At 39.8% G+C, this 24,488-nt stretch overlaps 1 protein-coding gene across 1 annotated transcript in view; it reads left to right on the top strand.

Moving 5' to 3' along the window:
* Positions 1 to 24,194, top strand: part of LOC126354685 (uncharacterized) — a 1,729,166-nt gene extending 1,704,972 nt beyond the window's left edge. The window contains exon 9 of the mRNA XM_050004488.1: positions 23,488 to 24,194. Within this exon, the coding sequence (XP_049860445.1) occupies positions 23,488 to 23,779 (292 nt within the window). The 3' untranslated portion in view covers positions 23,780 to 24,194. The remainder of the gene's footprint in view (positions 1 to 23,487) is intronic.
* Positions 24,195 to 24,488: the final 294 nt, after the last annotated feature.

Below are 24,488 nucleotides of genomic sequence, written 5' to 3'. Positions count from 1 at the left end.
AGTCAATTTTAGCTTGCAAGGTCTCATGATTTTCATGAACAATAGTTTGCAGTTCTTTTATGGCTGCTTCGTGATTCTGTAATGTATTTTCATGCCGCGAAAAAAATAGGTTGGAAATGCTCAAAAATTTGTGTTTTTACGTCATTACAGACTTTTTGACATTTCGATTCGAATTTATGTAACTCAGTACTTAAATCTTCACGTGTTTGTTCAAGCGTATGTTCCACTGAGTCCAACTTTTGAAGCTTTTGTTCCATTGCGTCTAACTGTTGCTGTGTTTGTCTCTGGTGTTGTTCCATTATGTCTAACTTTTGTAGCCTTTGTCCCGTTGCATTAACTGTAATAACAATGCACTGGTGTCTGAAACATGTTCCTCAGTGCTTTTCGGCAGTGAAGTTGCACCGGCAACATTCACATTTTGACAAGCAGAAAATGTGCCTTGACTTATTTGAGAAAACGGTGAGGACCCAAAACCTGAATCTGCAGTATTTGCAAGATTGTGTCCTGTCATTCCCGATTCCTGAGGCGGGCTGTTGCCGACCGATCGATCGATAATGCTTCCCTGTTCACTAATTGTTTCACTGTCTACACCATTGTTTGCCACCCGCTCCATTTCCCTATGCACAGTTACCAAATTACTATGTTGAACATTAGTTAATTCATTACACGGTGGCGCTAACACACTGATTTCGTCTTCACTGTCATTTCTCAGTTTACTTTGGAGCCTAGTATTACGTTTTTCACACGCCATTATTGTCACAATATTTCACACGATAACACAGGAAAGCACAATTTGAAGAACAAAAATAAGAAAACACATTAACATAGCACTGAAAATAATATCTAATTAATCGCAAGCGCAGCTGCGAAATACTTGGTACATATCTACATGCATGCCACAACTGTTTTACTGTACAACAATGAAAGACTGCAACTGCAAAGGAAATTCTCTCTACAATAACGCGCTAGCAATAAACAAAAGCTACACTAATTACACAAACTACAAGAAAAAATCAGAAGATCCCAGTGAGGTATCCTCGGCTAAGGGTTGACATATGAAACGTCCCCTTAGAACAATTATACATGACTGTGCTTAAACTGACGCACAATATTTTTTAGCGCAACGCATTTCAATAATCCCTACAAAAGAATGGCGCTGACTAACATTACCCTATAGCTTTCATAAATCACTTACCTCATGAAAATCTTCGTTACTCGAACGACTGCAATACAGCGAGCGCCACTACTGCCAGCTAAATAAAAGATTCAAACTACTGAAGGCACTAACTACTGATAGGCATAGTTAGCAAATGAAAGATTTTCATAGAGAACAAACAATGTATTTATCTTAATAATCATAATACAGTATATATAGCAGTTCATGACATCCATTCTTACAAATGTACTTTTTCAGATTGACACATCTCCAGATTATCCATTCTCAAAAATCCGCTTATCACTTCCCCACATTCATCACTGCTGGCGGCTCACCTCCAACTGCGCAACGGTACGCACTGTTAACATCCATCTGCCCAACACTACAACGGCAGACAACAATGCAAACTAGCCACTGACTGCACACAGCACAGCCAGTGATTTTGATACAGAGCGCTACGTGGCGTTACCAATAAGAAAACATGAACAGCCTACTTACAATATGTGGAAATGCTGGTTGATTTTGTTTGCAATTAATTGGTAGTCGATGGGTAGGCAATCTGAGCCAATTTGTACGGATTTGTGCACCATATGTGCTGGACAGCCAACACCTACTATATTATTCACTGTGTCCTGTTTCAGTTTATAGAACAAATTGTGTTTTCCTTACCTCTACTTACCACCAAAATTGGTGTTAGTGTTGTCTGCAGAAACTGCAATCACCTTTCCCTCAAGATCATATTTCTTTAAAACCTCCAGCACATAATTCTGAAGTAAATCTGAAGTTTCTCCAGCTAAATTAACCAGTTCGAGCACTTTCAGCGTGATGCTATTTTCAGGGTGAAAATACCTGATAAGGAGAGGAACCAACTTCAAATCCAGATGATTCGATGTATCAATCATTTCAGAGATGAATCGAGGACATTCCAGTTCATTTAAAACCCGCTGAGCTGCATACGGTGCAGTAACATTTGAAATGATTGCATGACATTTTGTGTGTCCACATGTGAATTTAGGATTGAAAAGTTTTTTAACAACTGCTGTAGTGCAGTCCACTGACTTAAAGCTATGGTTATGCATTGCACTGTGGTATGCAAACGTAACTTCTTGTGCTGCCAACTGCCTATTCCCGTCTGTTACTGATTTTAAGTTTGCATAGTAGTCACTCACGCATTTATTTGCTCTTTTCGTTTGATCACTCATGCTATGTTTCTTCGTCTTAATATGATTCATAACGTCAGACCTTCCACCATGACCAATAGCAAATTTTAATCTGTACAACGTACATTCTACAGTTTCTCCACTACCAGTGATAAAAGGAAACTCGCTTTTTATATTGCTGTTAAAATTACACTTTCGTTTTGGCATAATGAAACAGTGATTGCACAGTGAAAACATTAACAGTGTGGTGACGAAAGCCAGAGAGCAAGTATCAGTGGTGTAGAGTATCCTGGACCGAAAGGACGGATTCAGTGGATCGATTTAGAAGAGAAGAATCTTCGTTGTTATTCGTAACCTATAGTGCGTTTAAAATTACTTGCAATTTTTGACAGTTCGGTACATGTAGCGTAAATAATTGCGCAGTTAATAGCAAGTCAAACAACCAGTAGCGTAAAATACTCTAGCCAAGCCGGATAATAAAAAATGGGTCGCCTAGAATTTAGAACTAATTAAACCAAACTAACCTAAGGACGTCACACACATCCATGCCCGAGGCAAGATTCGAACCTGCGACCGTAGCGGTCGCTCGGCTCCAGATCAGTTCCCTAGAACTTAGAACTAGTTAAACCTAACTAACCTAAGGACGTCACACACATCCATGCCCGAGGCAGGATTCGAACCTGCGACCGTAGCGGTCGCGCGGCTCCAGACTGTAGCACCTAGAACCGCTCGGTCACTCCGACCGGCTATCGGTCATAAGGTTCGTTGATTCCCTTTGCTGTGGTGAGAGTCGCATTCAAATTCCTGTATGCACCAGGATTAGTCTCTTCATTCATTTCAAAATAAGAAAGAAAAAAAGCTAACCACAACCCAAAACATTTCGTTTTGGGTGCTGCGCAGTTCTTTGTTGCGGTTGGCAGTGGTAGTTCAGGCGCGACCTCTACCGGTATCTTATGCAACTACAGTTCAAAACACAGCCGCCCAGAGTGGCCGAGCGGTTCTAGGTGCTACTCAAAAAATGGTTCAAACGTCTCTGAGCACTATGGGACTTAACATCTATGGTCATCTGTCCCCTAGAACGTAGAACTACTTAAACCTAACTAACCTAAGGACATCACACAACACCCAGCCATCACGAGGCAGAGAAAATCCCTGACCCCGCCGGGAATCGAACCCGGGAACCCGGGCGTGGGAAGCGAGAACGCTACCGCACGACCACGAGATGCGGGCTAGGCGCTACTGTCTGGAACCGCGCGAGCGCTACTGTCGCAGGTTCGAATCCTGCCTCGGGCATCGATGTGTGTGATGTCCTTAGGTCAGTTAGGTTTAAGTAGTTTTAAGTTCTAGGGGACTGATGACCTCAGAAGTTAAGTCCCATAGAGCTCAGAGCCATTTGAACCAAGTTCAAAACACCACGCAAGGCTGCCGCGATATAGCGTCCGCATAACAGTAAAATCTGTTTTCACATTCTCTGATCTTACATTCTGTCATCATTTGCGTTATTTCCTGTTGGTCTCAATGTAAGTCCTGTTCACTTAATTGTTTTCCTGTTATTAAAAATTTTGTATGGATAATATTTACCCTCATTTTGCGCTTTTGAACTTCTACCACAAGCTTCAATACCGATTTTCAAATCGACTTCTGCGAAAACTACATCACGTTTCCACTGACGCAAAATCTATACGATAATGCATAACCTACAACTGTACAGTTTGTTTCAGATGAGTTAGCCGATGAAGCACTTACAACACATTGTTGACTATTGAAAAATTGAGAGATAACTTCATTCACTGACAACAACGCTCTCGAGCCGTACCGATAGCTGGGTTTCATGAATGCGCATTATAAAGACGTTCATGCTTAAATCTGGCACTTATTTGCAACAGGCTTATGAGATTAATGAAACGAAGACTGTTGTACAACAATTTCTCAATGAACACCAGCCACAGTTAGATTGCAAAGATCGACAGTGGATCCAATAAGGACGACTTCCAGTTGCTACTGACAAGTACCTATCAGCGGTTACACCAGGGCCGGCCAAACGCTGCACAGTGTGCAGACGTGCGGAAGTGCTGCACATGTGCGCACGTGTGCGACAGCGACATCTGTTATTAGACATGTGTTCTAAATGAACGGCGGCTCCACTTCCCTGTGGTACAAGCAAGAGCACAACATATCCAGTCTCGTTTACCCCGTGACCGTAACCGTAACAGAGAAGTAGTGAGAAATTGCAAGTACTGTGAAAAAGCAAAGGACGTGACATCTATGTTCTCAGTCGTTTAAAGATGACTGGGAACTGCAATTCTTTTTTGTAGCCGTTGGTGAAAACTCACAGTGTTTGCTGTGCCGCCGAATAATAGGGGTCCGGCGTAAGTTTTCAATTGAAAGACATTACAATACATATCACAAAGACAAGTGTAGTGTACTCAATAGTGAAGAACGGCAAGCAAAATTAAATGTCCTTCAGAAAATGGATGGGACACATCAACTCGATTTTACTGTACGTCAAAGTAACTGATACCTCTTGAACTCTTAGTTTCTTCTGTTGCATTTATGTCTGTTTTACTGTACGCTGTACAATGTACTGTTTTCAATTTTCCAGAATGACAACCACACTAAATCTTCACTGCGAGCAAGTTTTAAAATCGCATTAAGAATTGCACAATCTGGGAAACCCTTTTCCGAAGGGGAGTTTGTGAAAGGGTGTCTGATTGATGCTGCAGAACTTGTGTGTCCCACGAACGTTATCAGGTTTCAAGAAAGCAATGTATCCAAACAAACAGTGCTATGGCCGGCGATCTGCACAGGCAGCTAATAAATAAGGCTAAATACTTTGTTGCTTTCTCTGTTGCGCTCGATGACGCAACAGATCTTACAGTTTCAGCCCAAGTTGTGATATACATACGAGGTGTCGATAACGCACTTTGCGTAACCGAGGAGCGACATCTGTGCGTAGAAACATGCACTACATGAACGCTGACGGCTGCGGCGTGCGCGCTGTGACCCGGAAGTTGCACATGTGCAGGAGCACCGCACGCGTGCAGAATTTCTGGCCGGTCCTGGGATACACAGTACAAATTAAAACTCCTTCAGAAAATTAAAAACAATAACACAATATGCTGAAGTAAATTAGCACCTGATAGTTGTTAACAATACGCAAGTTGAATTTTTAAGGAGTAAACGTTTGACTACTGTTTTGCGACATCAATAGCCATTTGATGTTTATTTACTTCAAACGATGGAACGTGCAAGTGATACTCCAAAACCACGCTGCACCACGTTTGTTTAAGTCCGATCAACGATTTGGTAGGCAGAATATCACACAGCGAAAGCAGAAAGACGGCTTATAAGCTTGAAGGCTTATAGGCGATGCCCTAAAATCGAACGTTATACTCAATTCAGTCGCGTATAGACGACACTGAAGCGCAACGTGACACGAACGAAAAGTGCCAGTTGGAAAATCTTTGTGATAGTCTCAGCCAGGGTTGTGGTATTCAGACAGCGCGATTCTCGTACCAACCTCATGAAATTCTCGTATTTTAGTAAAAATTCTCGTACGTTTTGAAAATTTTTTATTCGTAAAAAACCTTATTTACAAATGAATAAAACTATGAACAAGAATTTGTAATTATGAAACAAATTCGATGTCTACTTCTTCTTCTTCCTGTTTCGTTTTATAAAAAGTGTCCGACGTCATTTTCTCGTACATTTCGTGTGTTGGATCAAAAGTTACACATGTTCCGTTGTTTCCTGGTCGTTCTTTAATGCATCCAGAGGCGAGAAGTGCTCCATTCAGTGTACTGGTTTGGAGTCTGTTCATAAGTTTGGTTTTCATGAGGTTTACCTGAAGTTGAACATGAAACTTCAATAGCCTGACAAGTATGAAATCATATTATTAACTAGTTATTAGCTTCATTGCTTTACATACCTTAGAAAAAACTCTTTCGCAGTCTGCATTTGAATGAGCTAAACTCAAAATTGAGAGAGCGAAAACGCTCAGTTCCTTAAATTCTTCAGATTCGTTATATAATATATTCCACATTTTATCCGGTGATTGTTGCTTTTGTAGTGAGTTTGGGAGACAAGCCAAAACCAGAGGGAGACGCCTCCACTGGCCATCTGTAGTTTGTGCTAAATCGAGATCTGAGGGAGGAATTATACGTGGCAACAGTTCCATTACAGGCTTGAGTGAAGGTGTTGTATCTCGGAAACTTTGTGACAGGGCATTTGTAGGTTTGAGTGCCGCTAGTTTGGACAGCACATACCGTAATTTGATCTGGCACGAAGCTGTCTGTAATATTTGAGAATTAATAACTCTCATTAGGCATGCCACACATAAACACACAAATGTATAGAAAACAATAAAACCCAAATTACACTCCTGGAAATGGAAAAAAGAACACATTGACACCGGTGTGTCAGACTCACCATACTTGCTCCGGACACTGCGAGAGGGCCGTACAAGCAATGATCACACGCACGGCACAGCGGACCACACCAGGAACCGCGGTGTTGGCCGTCGAATGGCGCTAGCTGCGCAGCATTTGTGCACCGCCGCCGTCAGTGTCAGCCAGTTTGCCGTGCCATACGGAGATCCATCGCAGTCTTTAACACTGGTAGCATGCCGCGACAGCGTGGACATGAACCGTATGTGCAGTTGACGGACTTTGAGCGAGGGCGTATAGTGGGCATGCGGGAGGCCGGGTGGACGTACCGCCGAATTGCTCAACACGTGGGGCGTGAGGTCTCCACAGTACATCGATGTTGTCGCCAGTGGTCGGCGCAAGGTGCACGTGCCCGTCGACCTGGGACCGGACCGCAGCGACGCACGGATGCACGCCAAGACCGTAGGATCCTACGCAGTGCCGTAGGGGACCGCACCGCCACTTCCCAGCAAATTAGGGACACTGTTGCTCCTGGGGTATCGGCGAGGACCATTCGCAACCGTCTCCATGAAGCTGGGCTACGGTCCCGCACACCGTTAGGCCGTCTTCCGCTCACGCCCCAACATCGTGCAGCCCGCCTCCAGTGGTGTCGCGACAGGCGTGAATGGAGGGACGAATGGAGACGTGTCGTCTTCAGCGATGAGAGTCGCTTCTGCCTTGGTGCCAATGATGGTCGTATGCGTGTTTGGCGCCGTGCAGGTGAGCGCCACAATAAGGACTGCATACGACCGAGGCACACAGGGCCAACACCCGGCATCATGGTGTGGGGAGCGATCTCCTACACTGGCCGTACACCTCTGGTGATCGTCGAGGGGACACTGAATAGTGCACAGAACATCCAAACCGTCATCGAACCCATCGTTCTACCATTCCTAGACCGGCAAGGGAACTTGCTGTTCCAACAGGACAATGCACGTCCGCATGTATCCCGTGCCACCCAACGTGCTCTAGAAGGTGTAAGTGAACTATCCTGGCCAGCAAGATCTCCGGATCTCTCCCCCATTGAGCATGTTTGGGACTGGATGAAGCGTCGTCTTACGCGGTCTGCACGTCCAGCACGAACGCTGGTCCAACTGAGGCGCCAGGTGGAAATGGCATGGCAAGCCGTTCCACAGGACTACATCCAGCATCTCTACGATCGTCTCCATGGGAGAATAGCAGCCTGCATTGCTGCGAAAGGTGGATATACACTGTACTAGTGCCGACATTGTGCATGCTCTGTTGCCTGTGTCTATGTGCCTGTGGTTCTGTCAGTGTGATCATGTGATGTATCTGACCCCAGGAATGTGTCAATAAAGTTTCCCCTTCCTGGGACAATGAATTCAAGGTGTTCTTATTTCAATTTCCAGGAGTGTATATGTGATTTCAGGCAAACGAGGTGTACTCACCACAAGAAAGTTCCTGTATCGATGAAAAAAATCCTTAATAAGATGTGGGTGATTCTTTATCTCTGGCGTGCCAACGTTCTTCAGAATATTCACACCCAAATACAGTTGTGAATCTTCCAGATGATGAGCTGCATTTTTTGGGTCAACATCACTGAGATTTTTTCCCATGACATAGTGCGTTTCATGAAATACAGAAGTATTTCTGTAGAGAGAGCTCTAATCTTGTCATGAAGGTCAACAATTACTACTGCTCTAGACTGGAAATACTCGTTGGTCTGTGAAGGATGTGGTAATCTGTGTGGTTCCAAGTTTAAAAATACCTAGAATAAAACATAATGTTTAGCCTGTTTAAACACGATCGTACGTAAAATAAAGTCTATGAGATATAAAATGCTACAATACCTGAAATTCCTTGAACTCTGCCTGCCTCTTCGCACTGGGTTTGAAAAAACCATAAATGTTACTCGCGAGGTCCTCACAAGCTCTTGGAAGGTTCTTGCACGCCTCGCTTAAGCATATATGCACCGAATGACAAACACACTTCATTACAAAAATTCCCGAGGAGCTATCTCGGAATCTGCTTGCTACAGAATTACGAAGTCCTATCAAAGTATTGCAACCATCTGCTCCAAAGCCAATAATATTGGCAAATGGAATGTTATGCTGTTGAAACGTTTTTACTACACCATTGTAGAGATTTTCTACAGTAGAAGCTTTCTCAACATTTAAGTCTCCATCTTCATAAATTTTATATAGCTCCCAAAACTTACTTTCAATGCGACCTGTAAAAGGAGAAGTGATACAAAGTGGTAACTTAACAGGAAAATTTATTTTAGAATTAATTTGGTTATTATTTCAAAACTAGCTCTTATTATTACTCACCTGAATCTTTGTCATAAAAGCGGACCGCCACACAGGAATTTTTCACAGTTCCGATATCGGTGGACTCGTCCGTCATTATGCTAAATTTGGCGTGTTGTAGTTTTTTCGCCAACACTGCTTTGTGTGACGTCCCAATAACATTAGAAACAATGGCACGTGCTTTGTGCCGTTTAAGAGTCATTTCCCTTGCAATTTCCGAGTCTGGAAAACTATCTTTTAACAAACCGGATAAATGGTCAGCAGCTAAAAATGCCACATTATGTTCTCCTAAGAATGCTGATAATTTGATTTCAGTTTTAGCAACCTTCCTCTTCACTGGTTGTGCGTTTGTGACAAATTGAGCAACAGAAGGCTGTCGCACGGTAGCAGACTGCACCATGCTTAGGTGCTTCTTACTTCTGGAATGGTTTTTAATATTCTGGGTTTCGGAAACCATGCTGGTATTGCAATATCTGCATCGCGCCCTTAGAGGATCACTATCGCGCACCAGCCAATTACGTAAACCTGGCATATGTAGCCACTCATCACGAAATTTTTGTTGTCGATGGACAGGCCGTTCTGTCTTCGAGATTTCGCCTCTTTTAGACGTTTTTTCTCCGGCGTGCTCGAAAGTTTCGTGCTTGTGTTTTCATATCCACTGTCACTTCCCATTTCTCCACACACAGTAACACACAGTAATCCGAAACACTTACAAAAAGAAACTACACAGTAAGTGAATTCAGCTAAACGTACTCATAATGATTGTAGGCGAAATACGCATTGATAAGAGTATCGTTTGTTGAAGACGAAACAATACCGCCTGATGAAATGTCTTTCGTTTCTACTTAACAATTCCACGGTATTGTAGGGTAATTAGGTCTACTGTTAATTGCTTTCCAATAATATTCGATTTAAGTTCCATTTAATACTTTGAAATTCTTGGCCGCTCTATTTCTCAAACTTAACAATTCGAACTGAGTGAAATATGTCATGCAAAGCAAAGTGATTCGTTATTGTTAGCTTATCTAATTTATTTTCCAGGGCCAGGCTTTGAACTAAGCCTCATTCTCGACTTTAATCGTTTTGTCATGTCGGTAGTTTGGCGCACTCTCTCCTACCTGAAATTTGTTGATTGACAGAGACTGCATGGATTCGTAACAGTTTCTAATCATTTTTAAAATATAACATGAATTGATTATTTTCCAAACAAATGTGTATAATGTATATTTGGTAAAAAATTTGGACCCGCCTCCATAGCCACACGACTTGGTGTGGTGTCACGAGCCATGAGCCCGCAACTACTAAGATTCGAGTTCCCCCGTGGGCATGTATGTTTCTGTGATGTCTGTAGACTAAGTTAGGACAGGATAGGGCAGAGTAAGTCGTCTGGATTAAATATTAAAAAAAATAAAAAATAAAAAAGGGCAAAAATTCTCGTATGTTCGTATACGATATTCACTTTTGCCTCGTACATCGTGCAAATGACGAAATTCTCGTATACGTACGAGAATTCTCGAACATATCACAACCCTGCACTCTCAGCAAAGCCTTTATAGCGACGTCACTCTGGAATAACATATGCACAAATGGGCAGCACGAATGGTTACAGGTTTTTCTTACGTGTGAGAGAGTGTTGCACAGATGCTGAAGAAACCTAACTGACAGACTCTGAAGGAAGAATGTAATGGAAAATGCAAACATTTATTTTAAAAACCTTTACATCCATATTTATCAATGAACAAATCTCAAGTTTTTCATGTGTAAAGCAAAAGAGCTGTGTTTTAACGGAAAAATATAATAAAATATTCAGGATTCATATTTTTCCAGAAATCTGAATTTTTTAAATTCTTCATTGTCTTTTTTATAAAAAGCCCTATCTCAGATTCTAATATTGCAATTAATCTGAAAATTTTATTGTACTGTCCTAAAGGTTATAAGACCAATGAATATAGTTATTTATTTATGGTATAAATTTTACCATTAACTGAGTTTTTAATTTTGCACATCCAAAATTAACTTTTTTCTACATTTTTTTATTTTTTATTTATTTATTTGATTTTTTTTTTTCATCCGTCTACTGACTGGTTTGATGCGGCCCGCCACGAATTCCTTTCCTGTGCTAACCTCTTCATCTCAGAGTAGCACTTGCAACCTACGTCCTCAATTATTTGCTTGACGTATTCCAATCTCTGTCTTCCTCTGCAGTTTTTGCCCTCTACAGTTCCCTCTAGTACCATGGAAGTCATTCCCTCATGTCTTAGCAGATGTCCTATCATCCTGTCCCTTCTCCTTATCAGTGTTTTCCACATATTCCTTTCCTCTCCGATTATGCGTAGAACCTCCTCATTCCTTACCTTACCAGTCCACCTAATTTTCAACATTCGTCTATAGCACCACATCTCAAATGTTTCGTTTCTCTTCTGTTCCGGTTTTCCCACAGTCCATGTTTCACTACCATACAATGCTGTACTCCAGACGTACATCCTCAGTAATTTCTTCCTCAAATTAAGGCCGGTATTTGATATTAGTAGACTTCTCTTGGCCAGAAATGCCTTTTTTTGCCATAGCGAGTCTGCTTTTGATGTCTTCCTTGCTCCATCCGTCATTGGTTATTTTACTGCCTAGGTAGCAGAATTCCTTAACTTCATTGACTTCGTGACCATCAATCCTGATGTTAAGTTTCTCGCTGTTCTCATTTCTACTACTTCTCATTACCTTCGTCTTTCTCCGATTTACTCTCAAACCATACTGTGCACTGATTAAACTGTTCATTCCGTCCAGCAGATCATTTAATTCTTCTTCACTTTCACTCAGGATAGCAATGTCATCAGCCAATCGTATCATTGATATCCTTTCACCTTGTATTTTAATTCCACTCCTGAACCTTTCTTTTATTTCCATCATTGCTTCCTCGATGTACAGATTGAAGAGTAGGGGCGAAAGGCTACAGCCTTGTCTTACACCCTTCTTAATACGAGCACTTTGTTCTTGATCGTCCACTCTTATTATTCCCTCTTGGTTTTTGTACATATTGTATATGACCCGTCTCTCCCTATAGCTTACCCCTACTTTTTTCAGTATCTCGAACAGCTTGCACCATTTTATATTGTCGAACGCTTTTTCCAGGTCGACAAATCCTATGAACGTGTCTTGATTTTTCTTTAACCTTGCTTCCATTATTAGCCGTAACGTCAGAATTGCCTCTCTCGTGCCTTTACTTTTCCTAAAGCCAAACTGATCGTCACCTAGCGCATTCTAAATTTTTTTTCCATTCTTCTGTATTTTATTCTTGTAAGCACCTTCGATGCATGACCCGTTAAGCTGATTGTGCGATAATTTTCGCACTTGTCAGCTCTTGCCGTCTTCGGAATTGTGTGGATGATGCTTTTCCGAAAGTCAGATGGTATGTCGCCAGACTCATATATTCTACAGACCAAGTGAATAGTCGTTTTGTTGCCACTTCCCCTAATGATTTTAGAAATTCTGGTGGAATGTTATCTATCCCTTCTGCCTTATTTGACCGTAAGTCCTCCAAAGCTCTTTTAAATTCCGATTCTAATACTGGATCCCCTATCTCCTCTAAATCGACTCCTGTTTCTTCTTCTATCACATCAGACAAATCTTCACCCTCATAGAGGCTTCCAATGTATTCTTTCCACCGATCTGCTCTCTCCTCTGCATTTAACAGTGGAATTCCCGTTGCACTCTTAATGTTACCACCGTTGCTTTTAATGCCACCAAAGGTTGTTTTGACTTTCCTGTATGCTGAGTCTGTCCTTCCGACAATCATATCTTTTTCGATGTCTTCACATTTTTCCTGCAGCCTTTCGTCTTAGCTTCCCTGCACTTCCTATTTATTTCATTCCTCAGCGACTTGTATTTCTGTATTCCTGATTTTCCCGGAACATGTTTGTACTTCCTCCTTTCATCAATCAACTGAGGTATTTCTTCTGTTACCCATGGTTTCTTCGCAGCTACCTTCTTTGTACCTATGTTTTCCTTCCCAACTTCTGTGATGGCCCTTTTTAGAGATGTCCATTCCTCTTCAACTGTACTGCCTACTGCGCTATTCCTTATTGCTGTATCTATAGCGTTGGAGAACTTCAAACGTATCTCGTCATTCCTTAGAACTTCTGTATCCCACTTCTTTGCGTATTGATTTTTCCTCACTAATGTCTTGAACTTCAGCCTACTCTTTATCACTACTATATTGCAATCTGAGTCTATATCTACTCCTGGGTACACCTTACAATCCAGTATCTGATTTCGGAATCTCTGTCTGACCATGATGTAATCTAATTGAAATCTTCCCGTATCTCCCGGCCTTTTCCAAGTATACCTCCTCCTCTTGTGATTCTTGAACAGGGTATTTACTTTTACTAGCTGAAACTTCTTACAGAACTCAATTAGCCTTTCTACATACAATCATCTAAAAATCAGAATGTAATTGTAGGACCTCGAATTTTTTAGTTCCAGGGAGACAGCAACAAGTTGAGAACAGTTCCTCAAAATTTCATAGTATTAGCGCATTTACTTTTTGAGAAAAGGCTTCTAAGAACATAAAAAATGTAAAACAGAGAAAATTAGGTTCAGAGATTTTCTTCTCATACTTCTACATGAATAAGCTTACCTCAATTAAAATTCTCCATGCTGATACTCCTTATCCTATAGGTTTCTCTTCTCTCCTCTTCGAATCTGCCTGGCCTGTATTTGTAGGTAAGACACTGATCCATTAGCTTTATTGACCCTGCTCTTGTCGAGGGTGTAAAATGCTTTTGTTGCAAACACACCATGATCTATACCAGCTCTCTTCAGCACTTCAATTCTGCCATCATTTTCGTTATTGTAACATAAAACTGCATCATAGACACCTTCAAGTCCACAAATGTTCTTTTTGAGCATCTAATCCAAATTAAATTATTGAGGCTTTCATTTGTATTTTGTGTCTTTTTGTGGAGACACTTTCTCAATAAATTAAGGTTTGCAAGAAACCTGAATGTGGGCTTAATTGCATTCATAACTCGGTCTGATAATGAGTATTTATGTGAAAATGTCTCCTTTCTGTTGTTGAACTTAGGCATATCGTCTTTCAGACACAGATTGCGCATTGGTGTTTGGTCAGTGGATAGTTTTAGACTTTAACTTTAGCTATTGCTAGAGCTCTGCAGTTCTAGTGGCCTGCTACAAGCCAACGACAAAGCCATAGCGGTGGCTAACTATTGGAAAAATAAAATTTGGTCTGGACACGGAAAAGTGAAGTAAAGTGGATAGTTTGTGGAAAAAAATTGCCCACACAGCACACACCTCATTGCCTCTAATTTATGTGTTTTTCCTGATAGCTCTTTCAGAGTAAGCCTGCCTTTTTCTCCTAGTGGTTTTCCATCCTCAAGTACTTCACTTTTCTTCTCTTTCATCAAGTGACGAAGCCTAACACCAAGCCTCTTTTGGATGTGGCCAACATATTCCAACTTTTCTATTGTATTGTACAGATTTTGATCTGTTGCAGCTTTGAACGAAGAGGAGTCCCCATCATCAAGGTATTTAGTATATCTAACACCATACTGATCCTCAGATCTGGAGAACATCCTCACCACTGAGCACGTGACCGCTACGGTCGCAGGTTTGAATCCTGCCTCGGGCGTGGATGTATGTGATGTCCTTGGGTTGGTTAGGTTTAAGTAGTTCTAAGTTCTAGGGGACTGATGACCACAGATGTTAAGTCCCATAGTACTCAGAGCCATTTGAACCATTTTCACCACTGAGACAGCCTCTATGCCCCCACTTGAGCCACTATAATTTTTAGAGCACCCCGCTGCATGCTTTTCTTGCCACAGTTTCTCACTGTCTCACTGTTGGACATTTTCTGTGTCGCACACTGGTGGCAGTATTTAGACATAGTTTCTACATCTAAAACCTTACCTGAGTCAATACCAATAAACAGATGCAACTCCATACAGAAATGTGTGATCCCTTTTCAGTCAGGTCCCATCCACAGACACACACAGGTCAGTAACATCTGTAGGAGATTCACTGTCATGAATATCTACACCAGGATCTATTTCTTTTTGGTTTGTTTCCACCAATTCCTCCACTACGTTCGTCATAAAAACTTTGGCAGTATCATATAGAGCATCTGACATTTATTTATTTATTTTTTCAAAGCTTGCACAAGCTGGAGACACGTTCAGAAAACCACACAATAAATTACCTCCTTCCCTGCCCTGTCCAAGGTGTCTTGGAGCATATGCTAACCTAAAATTGCTTTCATAAGTACCAGTGTCAGTTTTTTGGAAGAGGAAAATGGAAATTCATAGTCACACGAATTACAAATTAATTTAAAATCACAAGCTATTCTCATTCGTCTTTCTTCAACAACAATCGTGCATTCTGTATGTGTACTGCTAACACATGAACATGAAAACTTTATAGCCTGGAAGAGAAGCTCTAAATCAATAAGTCTGAATCCAGTGTAATCCATAACATCATTCACACACCTGTACAATTCTCCTGACCCAAGTTTCAATGCTGAAGCTGAGAGCTTTGTTCAGTTCGTGCAGGTTCCTCTTTTTTGTTGGTAAACCAATTTCCATGAAAACTTCCTTTCCTAAACACAGTTTCTCCACAACCATTATGCATAAATATTGACTTCCATGTAAAGGTTTGCAAATTCAACTGTCCACCTACTAATATGTGTTAGTATTGACAAAAAGTAAATAAACCACATGCAAGAAAGTTTTCAATAAAAGATATATTTGTCAGTCAGAGATATATATGTCAGCCAAAGATATCGAAAGAAAGTAGCCTTCACATTGACAAAAATTCTGCTGAAGGAGGCAGTTTCCCAAATGTCGGAAAAGGTGGGAATGGCCACCAGTGCAGAGTTAATCAGTTTAACAATTTAACGGCATTTCTAAAGGTGCTATCTTGATAAAATTTATACACAACATAGATTAAACTCTGTAGATCAAGAAAACAATATTTTTGAAAAATCGATTTTTTGGGCCAAAATCCATTACATCCCTCCTTAAGTTAGATGCAGACTATCCCGAGAAACATTCCGAGAAAGTTTCAAGAGCCAGCCTTAAATGATGATTCTAGGAATGTGCTAAAACCCCATACGTATCTTTCCTGTAGGGATCACAAAGACAAGATTAGATTAATTACAGCGTACACAGAGTCACTTACTGGGAAGAAGCTCCAATAACTGTCACAATGCCATGCATATCACATTGGTTTGCAGAGTATGGATGTAATAGATAAGAAATCGTATCCGATGAACACCCAGTATGGCTGATACATTCTTCAGGCATCCACCACACATTCCAATTGCAATTTTATGTTCTATCATGCCAGGCTCAGTGGAACACGACCTGGAAGACATTCAACCGGAGAATGACTTACGTCATATTCTCAAACACCAGTGGAAAAATGCTTCTGTCAGACAACAAAACTCTCTTTAAAAAACTGACATAAAAGTAGAAAACCAGCTGCCTCATTCCAACTTCTTCACCTAAAATGTTGGCATGCGAACATATTCCAACTCTTTTAATACTGAACATTCTAAACCTTTTACGCATTCTCTCTTCGTAGCTAATCCTTCATACTCAGCATCTCATCTCACTGCCACTGTCTATTCAGGTGAGTCACCTAACATTACCACTGGAAACACCTTCCAAGCCACACCAAACACTGAATAACCAATTCCACAGACCGAAACTGAGGAGAGGTGTTAGTGTAATTGGTTAATACAAACCACTGAGAAATGAATGGAAGTATGATTTTCAACACATACTTATAATTTTTAAATGGAAAACTTTTATTATTTTAGCACAACTGAAAACAAGAACAAATACTTTAAAAAATGTTCAAATGTGTGTGAAATCTTATGGGACTTAACTGCTAAGGTCGTCAGTCCCTAAGCTTACACACTACTTAACCTAAATTATCCTTAGGACAAACACGCACACCCATGCCCAAGGGAGGACTCGAACCTCCGCCGGGACCAACCGCACAGTCCATGACTGAACAAATACTTAATCAATGCCATTTCCTTCATCATGAAATGTTAATTACATCTGCAGTAATTTGTAATGTAAAGCCAGCTGCGGTGGTAGAGCAGTTCTAGGTGCTACATTCTGGAACTGCGTGGCAACTACGGTCGCAGGTTCGAATCCTGCCCTGGGCATGGAGGTGTGTGATGTCCTTAGGTTAGTTAGATTTAAGTAGTTCTAAGTTCTAGGGGACTGATGACCTCAGAAGTTAAGTCCCATATTTCTCAGAGCCATTTGAACCATTGTGTAATGTAAAGTTTACACTTGGAATCTCAGACATTCAATCACGTGTTGTAACAAACAAGATCTGTAGGGGTATGTTTATGACGTTTACGAATTTGACTGTCTCAGTGTCTGCATGTAGCATTTGCTGAATTAGTCCTTGCACTCAGAATAACTGTAGTACACTGTGTTACAGGACGTCTGTGATAGTGTGCTCTACACAAATAATATCAGAAGTACTCACAGTAGGAATGTGAGAAGGTCGCAAGTACAACAGTGTGTACAGTGTGTTAAGAAATGTGAAAATGGTTTATTCTGAATTTCTGACTCTGAAAAGGCAAAGATGATACTTATCTATGGCGAGTGCATACAAAATGCAACAGCAAGTTGTATGTAGGAAGGTATCCGAACAGACATCATCCAATGCAGTGCACATTTTAAAACACCTACAACAATTGTATGCAACAGGTATGGTCGTAACACGCGAACGGGTCCCTAACAAACCCATCACTGGAGAAGCAGGTGTGTTAGCTCCTGTTGCCCACAGATGAGTTCACATGACGTCGCTAGTAGAGGCAGTGAGTCAAAGTAGTGCAATGTACATACTTCATCGTCTCAAATTTCATCCATATCATGTGTCGCTGCGTCAGCATTAACATGGAGGTGACTTTAATAATCGACTGAATTTCTGTCAATGGCCATTGACAGAGAATGCGTTGCAGTTTTACCTGTTTACTGATGAAGCAGGTTTCACAAACCACGGTGCAGTGAATTTACGAAACATGCATTACTGGTCCATGGACAATCCTCGCAGGCTTCGACAGAGCAATTAGTGACCGCGGAATGTAAATGTATGGTGCGGACTAATTGGTGACTATTTAAATGATCCTTACTTCATTGAAGGCACCCAAACAGCAGCAACATGCATCGAGTTTCTACAAAAGGATCTGCTAACATTGCTAGAAAATGTCCCGCTGGAAATGCGTAGACATATGTGTTATCAACGTGATGGTGCTCCTGCAAATTCTGCAGTGAATACTACGCTGACCCTTGACAATGTTCGAAGGGTGTTTCATAGGACGTGGCGGACACATAAATTGGCCATCCCTTTTTCCTTTAGACTTCTTTCTGTGGGGTACGTTAAAGGAGAATGTGTACCGTGATGTGCCTACAGCCCCAAAGGATATGAAACATCTTATTGAGGCAGCCTGTGGCAACATTATACCAGATGTACTGCATCATGTAAGACATTCATTACACAGTAGATTGCTAATGTGTGCAACACATGATGGGCATCATTGGAACATTTATTGGCCTGAAATGTCAGAACACACTCTTTTACATTCTGTAATTGAAAACAAAAAACAAATTTGTAAATTTAACTACATTATCATGTTAATAAACATTTTCTTCTAACAAATCAGTGTCATACAGTATTCTTCAGAGAAAAAGACAAATAAAAATGTTAGCTTGTAGATGTAATATGCTGTTCATGTCTCTCCTGTACCTATGTGACATTGTTTGGTCCCTTTCAACCTCAAACCCACCACCACCTACGTTACATCACTGCTCCTTTTGTATCTCTAATTAATTTGGTTCTCTCGGATACACATGACTGAACTTCTGAGGAATTACTCAAGCGTCAGATTTACATTACAAATTATTCTGGATGTAATTGTCAGTTTAAAATATAAGGAACGACATTGATTAAGTATTTTTTCTATTTTCAGTTGTGTTAAAAATAATAAAAATGATTTAAAATAATCATGTTGAAAATAAAGTAAAATTAAGAATAAGTATTTACTTACAGTACTTTTTTTAACATGACAGAATAAAATGTAACATCAGGCACAGTTATTTGTGACAGTCAGTCGTAAATTCTTCCACACCGTAATAATATTTAATTGATAGGTATTTTTTTAAATGACATCCAAATTCTTCTGGTTCATAATTTTTAAATTTTTCACAGACTTTATTTTCCAGCCTCATACCCATATAATAAGGTGTCTTCTCCAGCAGTTGGTAACTTATACTGATATTTGTTTCTTGTTTCATAGTCATGCTTAAACAGGTTATCCTCAAAACGTTGTGGGTTTTGTTTAAAATGCTTAATTGTTTCATAGATATAGAGGCCAGGAACAGTCATGAGATCAAGGGTCTTGAGCAGATGTTTGCACGATTGGCTTTTTTCTGCACCTGCCATGGCTCTACTGATTTTTTTTTCTGTACCGTAGCCTAAAGACTCTCTGTAAGTTTGTTTTCTCTGATCCCCCAAAAATTATACCATATCTAATCACAGATAACAAAATATGCATGATATACAACTTCTTTGACTAGTGTTTCTATTATACTGCTTATAACATTCATTGCAAATATTAGACTATTTAGACAGTGACACATGGCATCTACATGGTTTGCCCATAATATATTCTTGTTCAGCATTACACCTAGAAATTTGGTACAGTTTGTGGTGGCAAGATGATTGTCCTCATATGGTATATCTAGTATATCCTGTACAGCTTGTTTTGTGGTAAAGTGAATGGTTTGTATTAATCAATTACACCAGCCCCTGTCCTCACTTTTGGTCTGCGGACTTGGTTATTCAGTGTTTGTTGAGGTTTGGGAGGTGTTTCCAGTGGTAATGTTAGGTGACTCACCCTGTATATGTCTTTTTCCCATTGACTCCTTTTTCTCCTATTGATTTACAGTATATCCTACTGTCACTGCCTCCCCACTCATTTACACTTACTATGTTTACATGTGCTCCTAAAACCAGATTTCACAAACTGATTTACCAACACTGCTTCTGGCTGGTCATGTAAATCTATTCTGGAACTCCAATTCTAGCTGCCAGTTTTCCACTTCCACAATAGATTTTCAGTCCCACACAAAGTGAACTACTGTTTTTTCATCTTTTTTGCAAAATATTCGACTAATATTGATGGAATGACTTATTGTGCAATGAAGGAGAAGCAGAAATATTAGACTGAGCATGAAACTGTCTACCTCTCATATTTAAACAAAGATATATTGCAACTGTCTTCTGTAAATCAGAAACTGGAACAACTGTTTTCCAGACACCATATTTAACTGGGCTAGCAAATCCGCTTCAGAGTTTAACATGTAAAATTAACAATGAAAAACTGTTTTTTGCGAAATTCGGTTTTGTCGTTTGGAAGATTGGTCACATGTAAATGTAGTCACTGTTTACTTTTGTAAACAGTACCACTGTCTTCACTACACCTACGCAACTCAAAAATTATGGAGGCCCAATACTCAGAGCGTATGTATGGGCTCAACGCATCTGTATTTTGCAATTCCAATCTCCCCTTGCTATCTTGCTTCCATCTCTCTTTTACTGTCACTGTCTCTCATTAACCATCAATACCTCCAATCTCTTTGGGTCCACTACTACTGTATTGCATTTCTGTGTCTTTCACTGCACTTTCTCTCTCCCACCATCACTGTCTCGTCTCTCTCTCTCTCTCCCTCTCCCACTGGGACTGCCTCCTTTCTCTTCCATCATCACTGTCTTTCTGTTAATTTCTTTCAGCACATAAAGCACAAATACATTCATTTCCCAACATTTTTGGTGAGGGAGGCCGATTCAGGACTGTGGCACCTGGTTCCCTACTTTTCTGTCAGAATCTTTTAAAGAGGAACATATTCGCCTTTTTTATGCCCCCACACGAGCATTTTTCTTTTTCTCCATTACAGCAGAGAAATATATAATGAATACTAGGTCAGTAAAGTTTTTACAGTTTATTTACATATTTTGACACATTTATGACCCACAAATAAGTATGCATAGCATAATATTAACACAATTGTTTCTTTACATTTTTTCTGGATACTTTGCTCATCAATTATATTCATTGAAAACACCTGGCTTATGAATGTAATAGAGTAAAACTGTTATTAGAAATATTCCACTTTTCAGTTGTACATAAATTTTGGAAGTAATTTTAATATTTTTTTTTCAGGCTTCATAAGATTCTTTTCAGTCTATTTTTTTGTCACCACATTACCTCGTGCAATGGGACTATAAAAACTAAAACTACAGGAAGAATGGGTGGAGAAAGGGGGGGGGGGCACTGAGTTTGTATGTTATTGGTGCCCTCACTGGGCCCCCTCTGCGTTTTCACAAAAACGTATAATGCCATTGGCCACAGAGGTGGAGGAGAGGGGAAAGGGAATTCTGGGAATACTGTCGTTGCTTGAGTGCCAGATGTTGATGTCAGTGATTCCAGTTTTCCGAAAACTCTTCACGATTTGATCATTAAATCATGCTGTAACACTGTAAGTGTGTCATATTATCAAAGTTCTCTCATCTTTTCTTAAACAAATTATAACAGAGCTTCACCTGCAGCTATGGAAGGTTTTCTTCCTCAACCTATGGAAGCAAAAGGAGTTGAATTCTAACACAATTAACATTTTCCTTCATGAGACAGTTTATTATGAGATGTGTAATGCAAGTCTCCCTAACATTATCTACTGAATTTAGGGAGAACAAGGCATCCCATGGTCAACATTCCACTCAACATGCCACTCCTGATATGATTTTGAATCCTTTGTGCATTCCACTATTGCCCAGTTAAAAAATTCTTGTTTGTGCATTATTCATCCTTGTAGGATGTGGAAGTATGTGAATAAGAAGAGCTACAAAGTTATAACTGCTCTCATTCCTCTAATTTGTAGCATTTGGGTAAGTATCCCTACATGGGAGTATCTCAAAAAATTATAATAAAAAAATGTTTTGATGATGAAATCTTCTGAGGTGCTGGGCCACATCATATTCTTCTTGGAGTTTCTTCAATGATCTACATTTCAATCCTTCTGCTGGAATCTTCTTCAGGATTTCACTTGTTTCCTGAACAGTCATCTACAGACATTGATGACAACTTGTAGAAGATACCAAAGAAGGACTTAAACATGTCTCATTGATGGCAATTGAAGCGGAACGTGATGTGACTCAGCGGCCATGAAGATTGCACGCCACAGTAAAAAAAAAAAAAAGTATGTATTAATACTGTCATGAGTGTCCCCTTATAACCATTAATGTCACAGGCATAATTACTTTCTGTGGACTGATCCAGCTGAGTTTTTTTATGGAGAGCTCATGTAAGTCAAGTCAACATTCACTTCTCACACTTTTCACTCTCTCACATAAATTTCACAGTGGGGTATAGTCAAATTCATGACACTTATGGGAACCATGAGTTAAATTAAGAGCATGACTAGCTTAAAGAATTCCAGCAGAGGGCTGATTTCTCAGTTCCTCATTTTGTCCAAACCAGGACCAATAATATGTCAAAGATTGCTTTCCTAATAATGAGGTCACTCTGACAAGTTTCCCGTCTCTTAAGATAACAAACAGAAGTTAAAAAAGGTCATCTTCAAAATTAAAATTAATCAAAAACAGGCTTCAAACCTTGATGTTAGAAGATAGGCTCAATGTTTCGACATCACTGAGTACTGAAAGTGAAAATTAACATCAGCTAATAGTAAGTTATGAAGGTATTACAAGTAGCTTCAGTAGTATGAAATATAGGCAGAAACCAATTAGTGAATAAGATTATTTAAAACTAACATTTTAAGTTGGATTATTTTGAAAATATTGTATTTGCATTCATTATAGGTAAAATTTATTTGGTTGATGTATATATATTGCTGATGACAATTTTAATAAATTATGCTGATTAAAGATTTCAGTTCTTTTCACTTTTCTTGATCTCACCAACCTGTTAAAACATAAATTTTATGGACTGAAGTAATAAACACTGTGTTATAGGTGTTTAATTTTAAAATCGCATTTCTATACATACAACTAAACTAAAGTCCTCTGCTGCATTTTTCTTTATTAATGTGAAAGCTAAGCTCAGTAACTACTGTAGGGACTGTGATACAATTTTCACTAATGGATAGACTGTTTCATAAGGAAGGTCACTTGGAAATGCTATTTTTGTAGATTAGTTACCTGATCACAAAATTTCTCCTGGAAGTATGTACACTGCAGGTTCGGCTTAGAGTTCTACATATCCTAAATCTGGGTCTGATGTCTAGTAGAGTAATGAAAATATCTGTACGCCGATGCATAGTTACTTCAGATTCATGACATTGTTGTTTATACCCATTCAATTGTCATTACTCTCTACTATCATCTAATATTTCCATGATATGTATGATGAAGAGATGTTGTTACAGGTCCAATACAGATGAATCACACTCAAATTTGGAGCTAGCTTACATTCGCACCACAAGCAGTGATGGTGCTGAGTCGCGTCTCTCTGTTTCCCCTGTCAATGTACTGGGTGATGGAAGCACTGTGGGAGAAGACGTAATTCAGGAGCTGCAAGAGGATAATGACACTGCAGGGATAGCAATAACAGCAGTGTCACAGGTGCCTGAACCAGAGACCATCAGGCCACCTCCAGCTGGAGAGTCGCAGCCTTCGACTTCTGTTGAAGTTGATGACAGCGAGTCTACTAATATTTAGTGCAGTCCTCTGCAGGAACACTCATTTACTGGCAACTAATTATGAATGCTGTAAGGCATTTTCTAAATGGATTCTCTGTGTAATATCACACATTTCCTTTTTTTATACATTGACAATGTCTGTAAACTTGTACTATACAAATTTTAAGTCATCATATGTTGAAATGAAAACTAAGTGTCAAATAGTAGACTGTATTTACTTTTGTCATTTATTGTGATTTATTTTGAAGGTGTAGTAGATTAACACCCTGTTCGTTTTAGCATACCACATATTATATATTCATCAGATCGACCCACTTCCTTGATACTGCATTAATGTTTTATTTATTAGTTAACTTACTTACAGTAACATGTTATGTCATTTACCCATTTCTGTGAGTGAAAATTGTTATTAAATGTTGCTTCATGACACCTTAGGTCTTCATGTCCCTTAAATATTTTTCAGTAGCTTATTCTTATTTTCTCCTGTTTCGTTTTGACAGTTCCAGACAAACATAATTTTTAATCTTTAGAAGAGCCCTTTGTATGATTTTTGTAAATACTTTACAGAATTAAGTAACTTGTTGATCATGTTTATTTTTCACAGTTTTCATCTGATGAAGACAGTTCTCTATTACAATTGCATGGCACTACAATGTGCTGATAGCTGTTATAAATAAGAAGCAGGAGAAACAACCAGACACTTGTCATTGAACTGTCCACTGAAGCAC

This window comes from Schistocerca gregaria, chromosome 3 (genome assembly GCF_023897955.1).
Source record: "Schistocerca gregaria isolate iqSchGreg1 chromosome 3, iqSchGreg1.2, whole genome shotgun sequence".
NCBI classification, from domain to species: Eukaryota; Metazoa; Arthropoda; class Insecta; order Orthoptera; family Acrididae; genus Schistocerca; species Schistocerca gregaria.
Note: the sequence above shows the minus strand (reverse complement) of the source record. Positions and strands in the feature narration are given on the sequence as shown.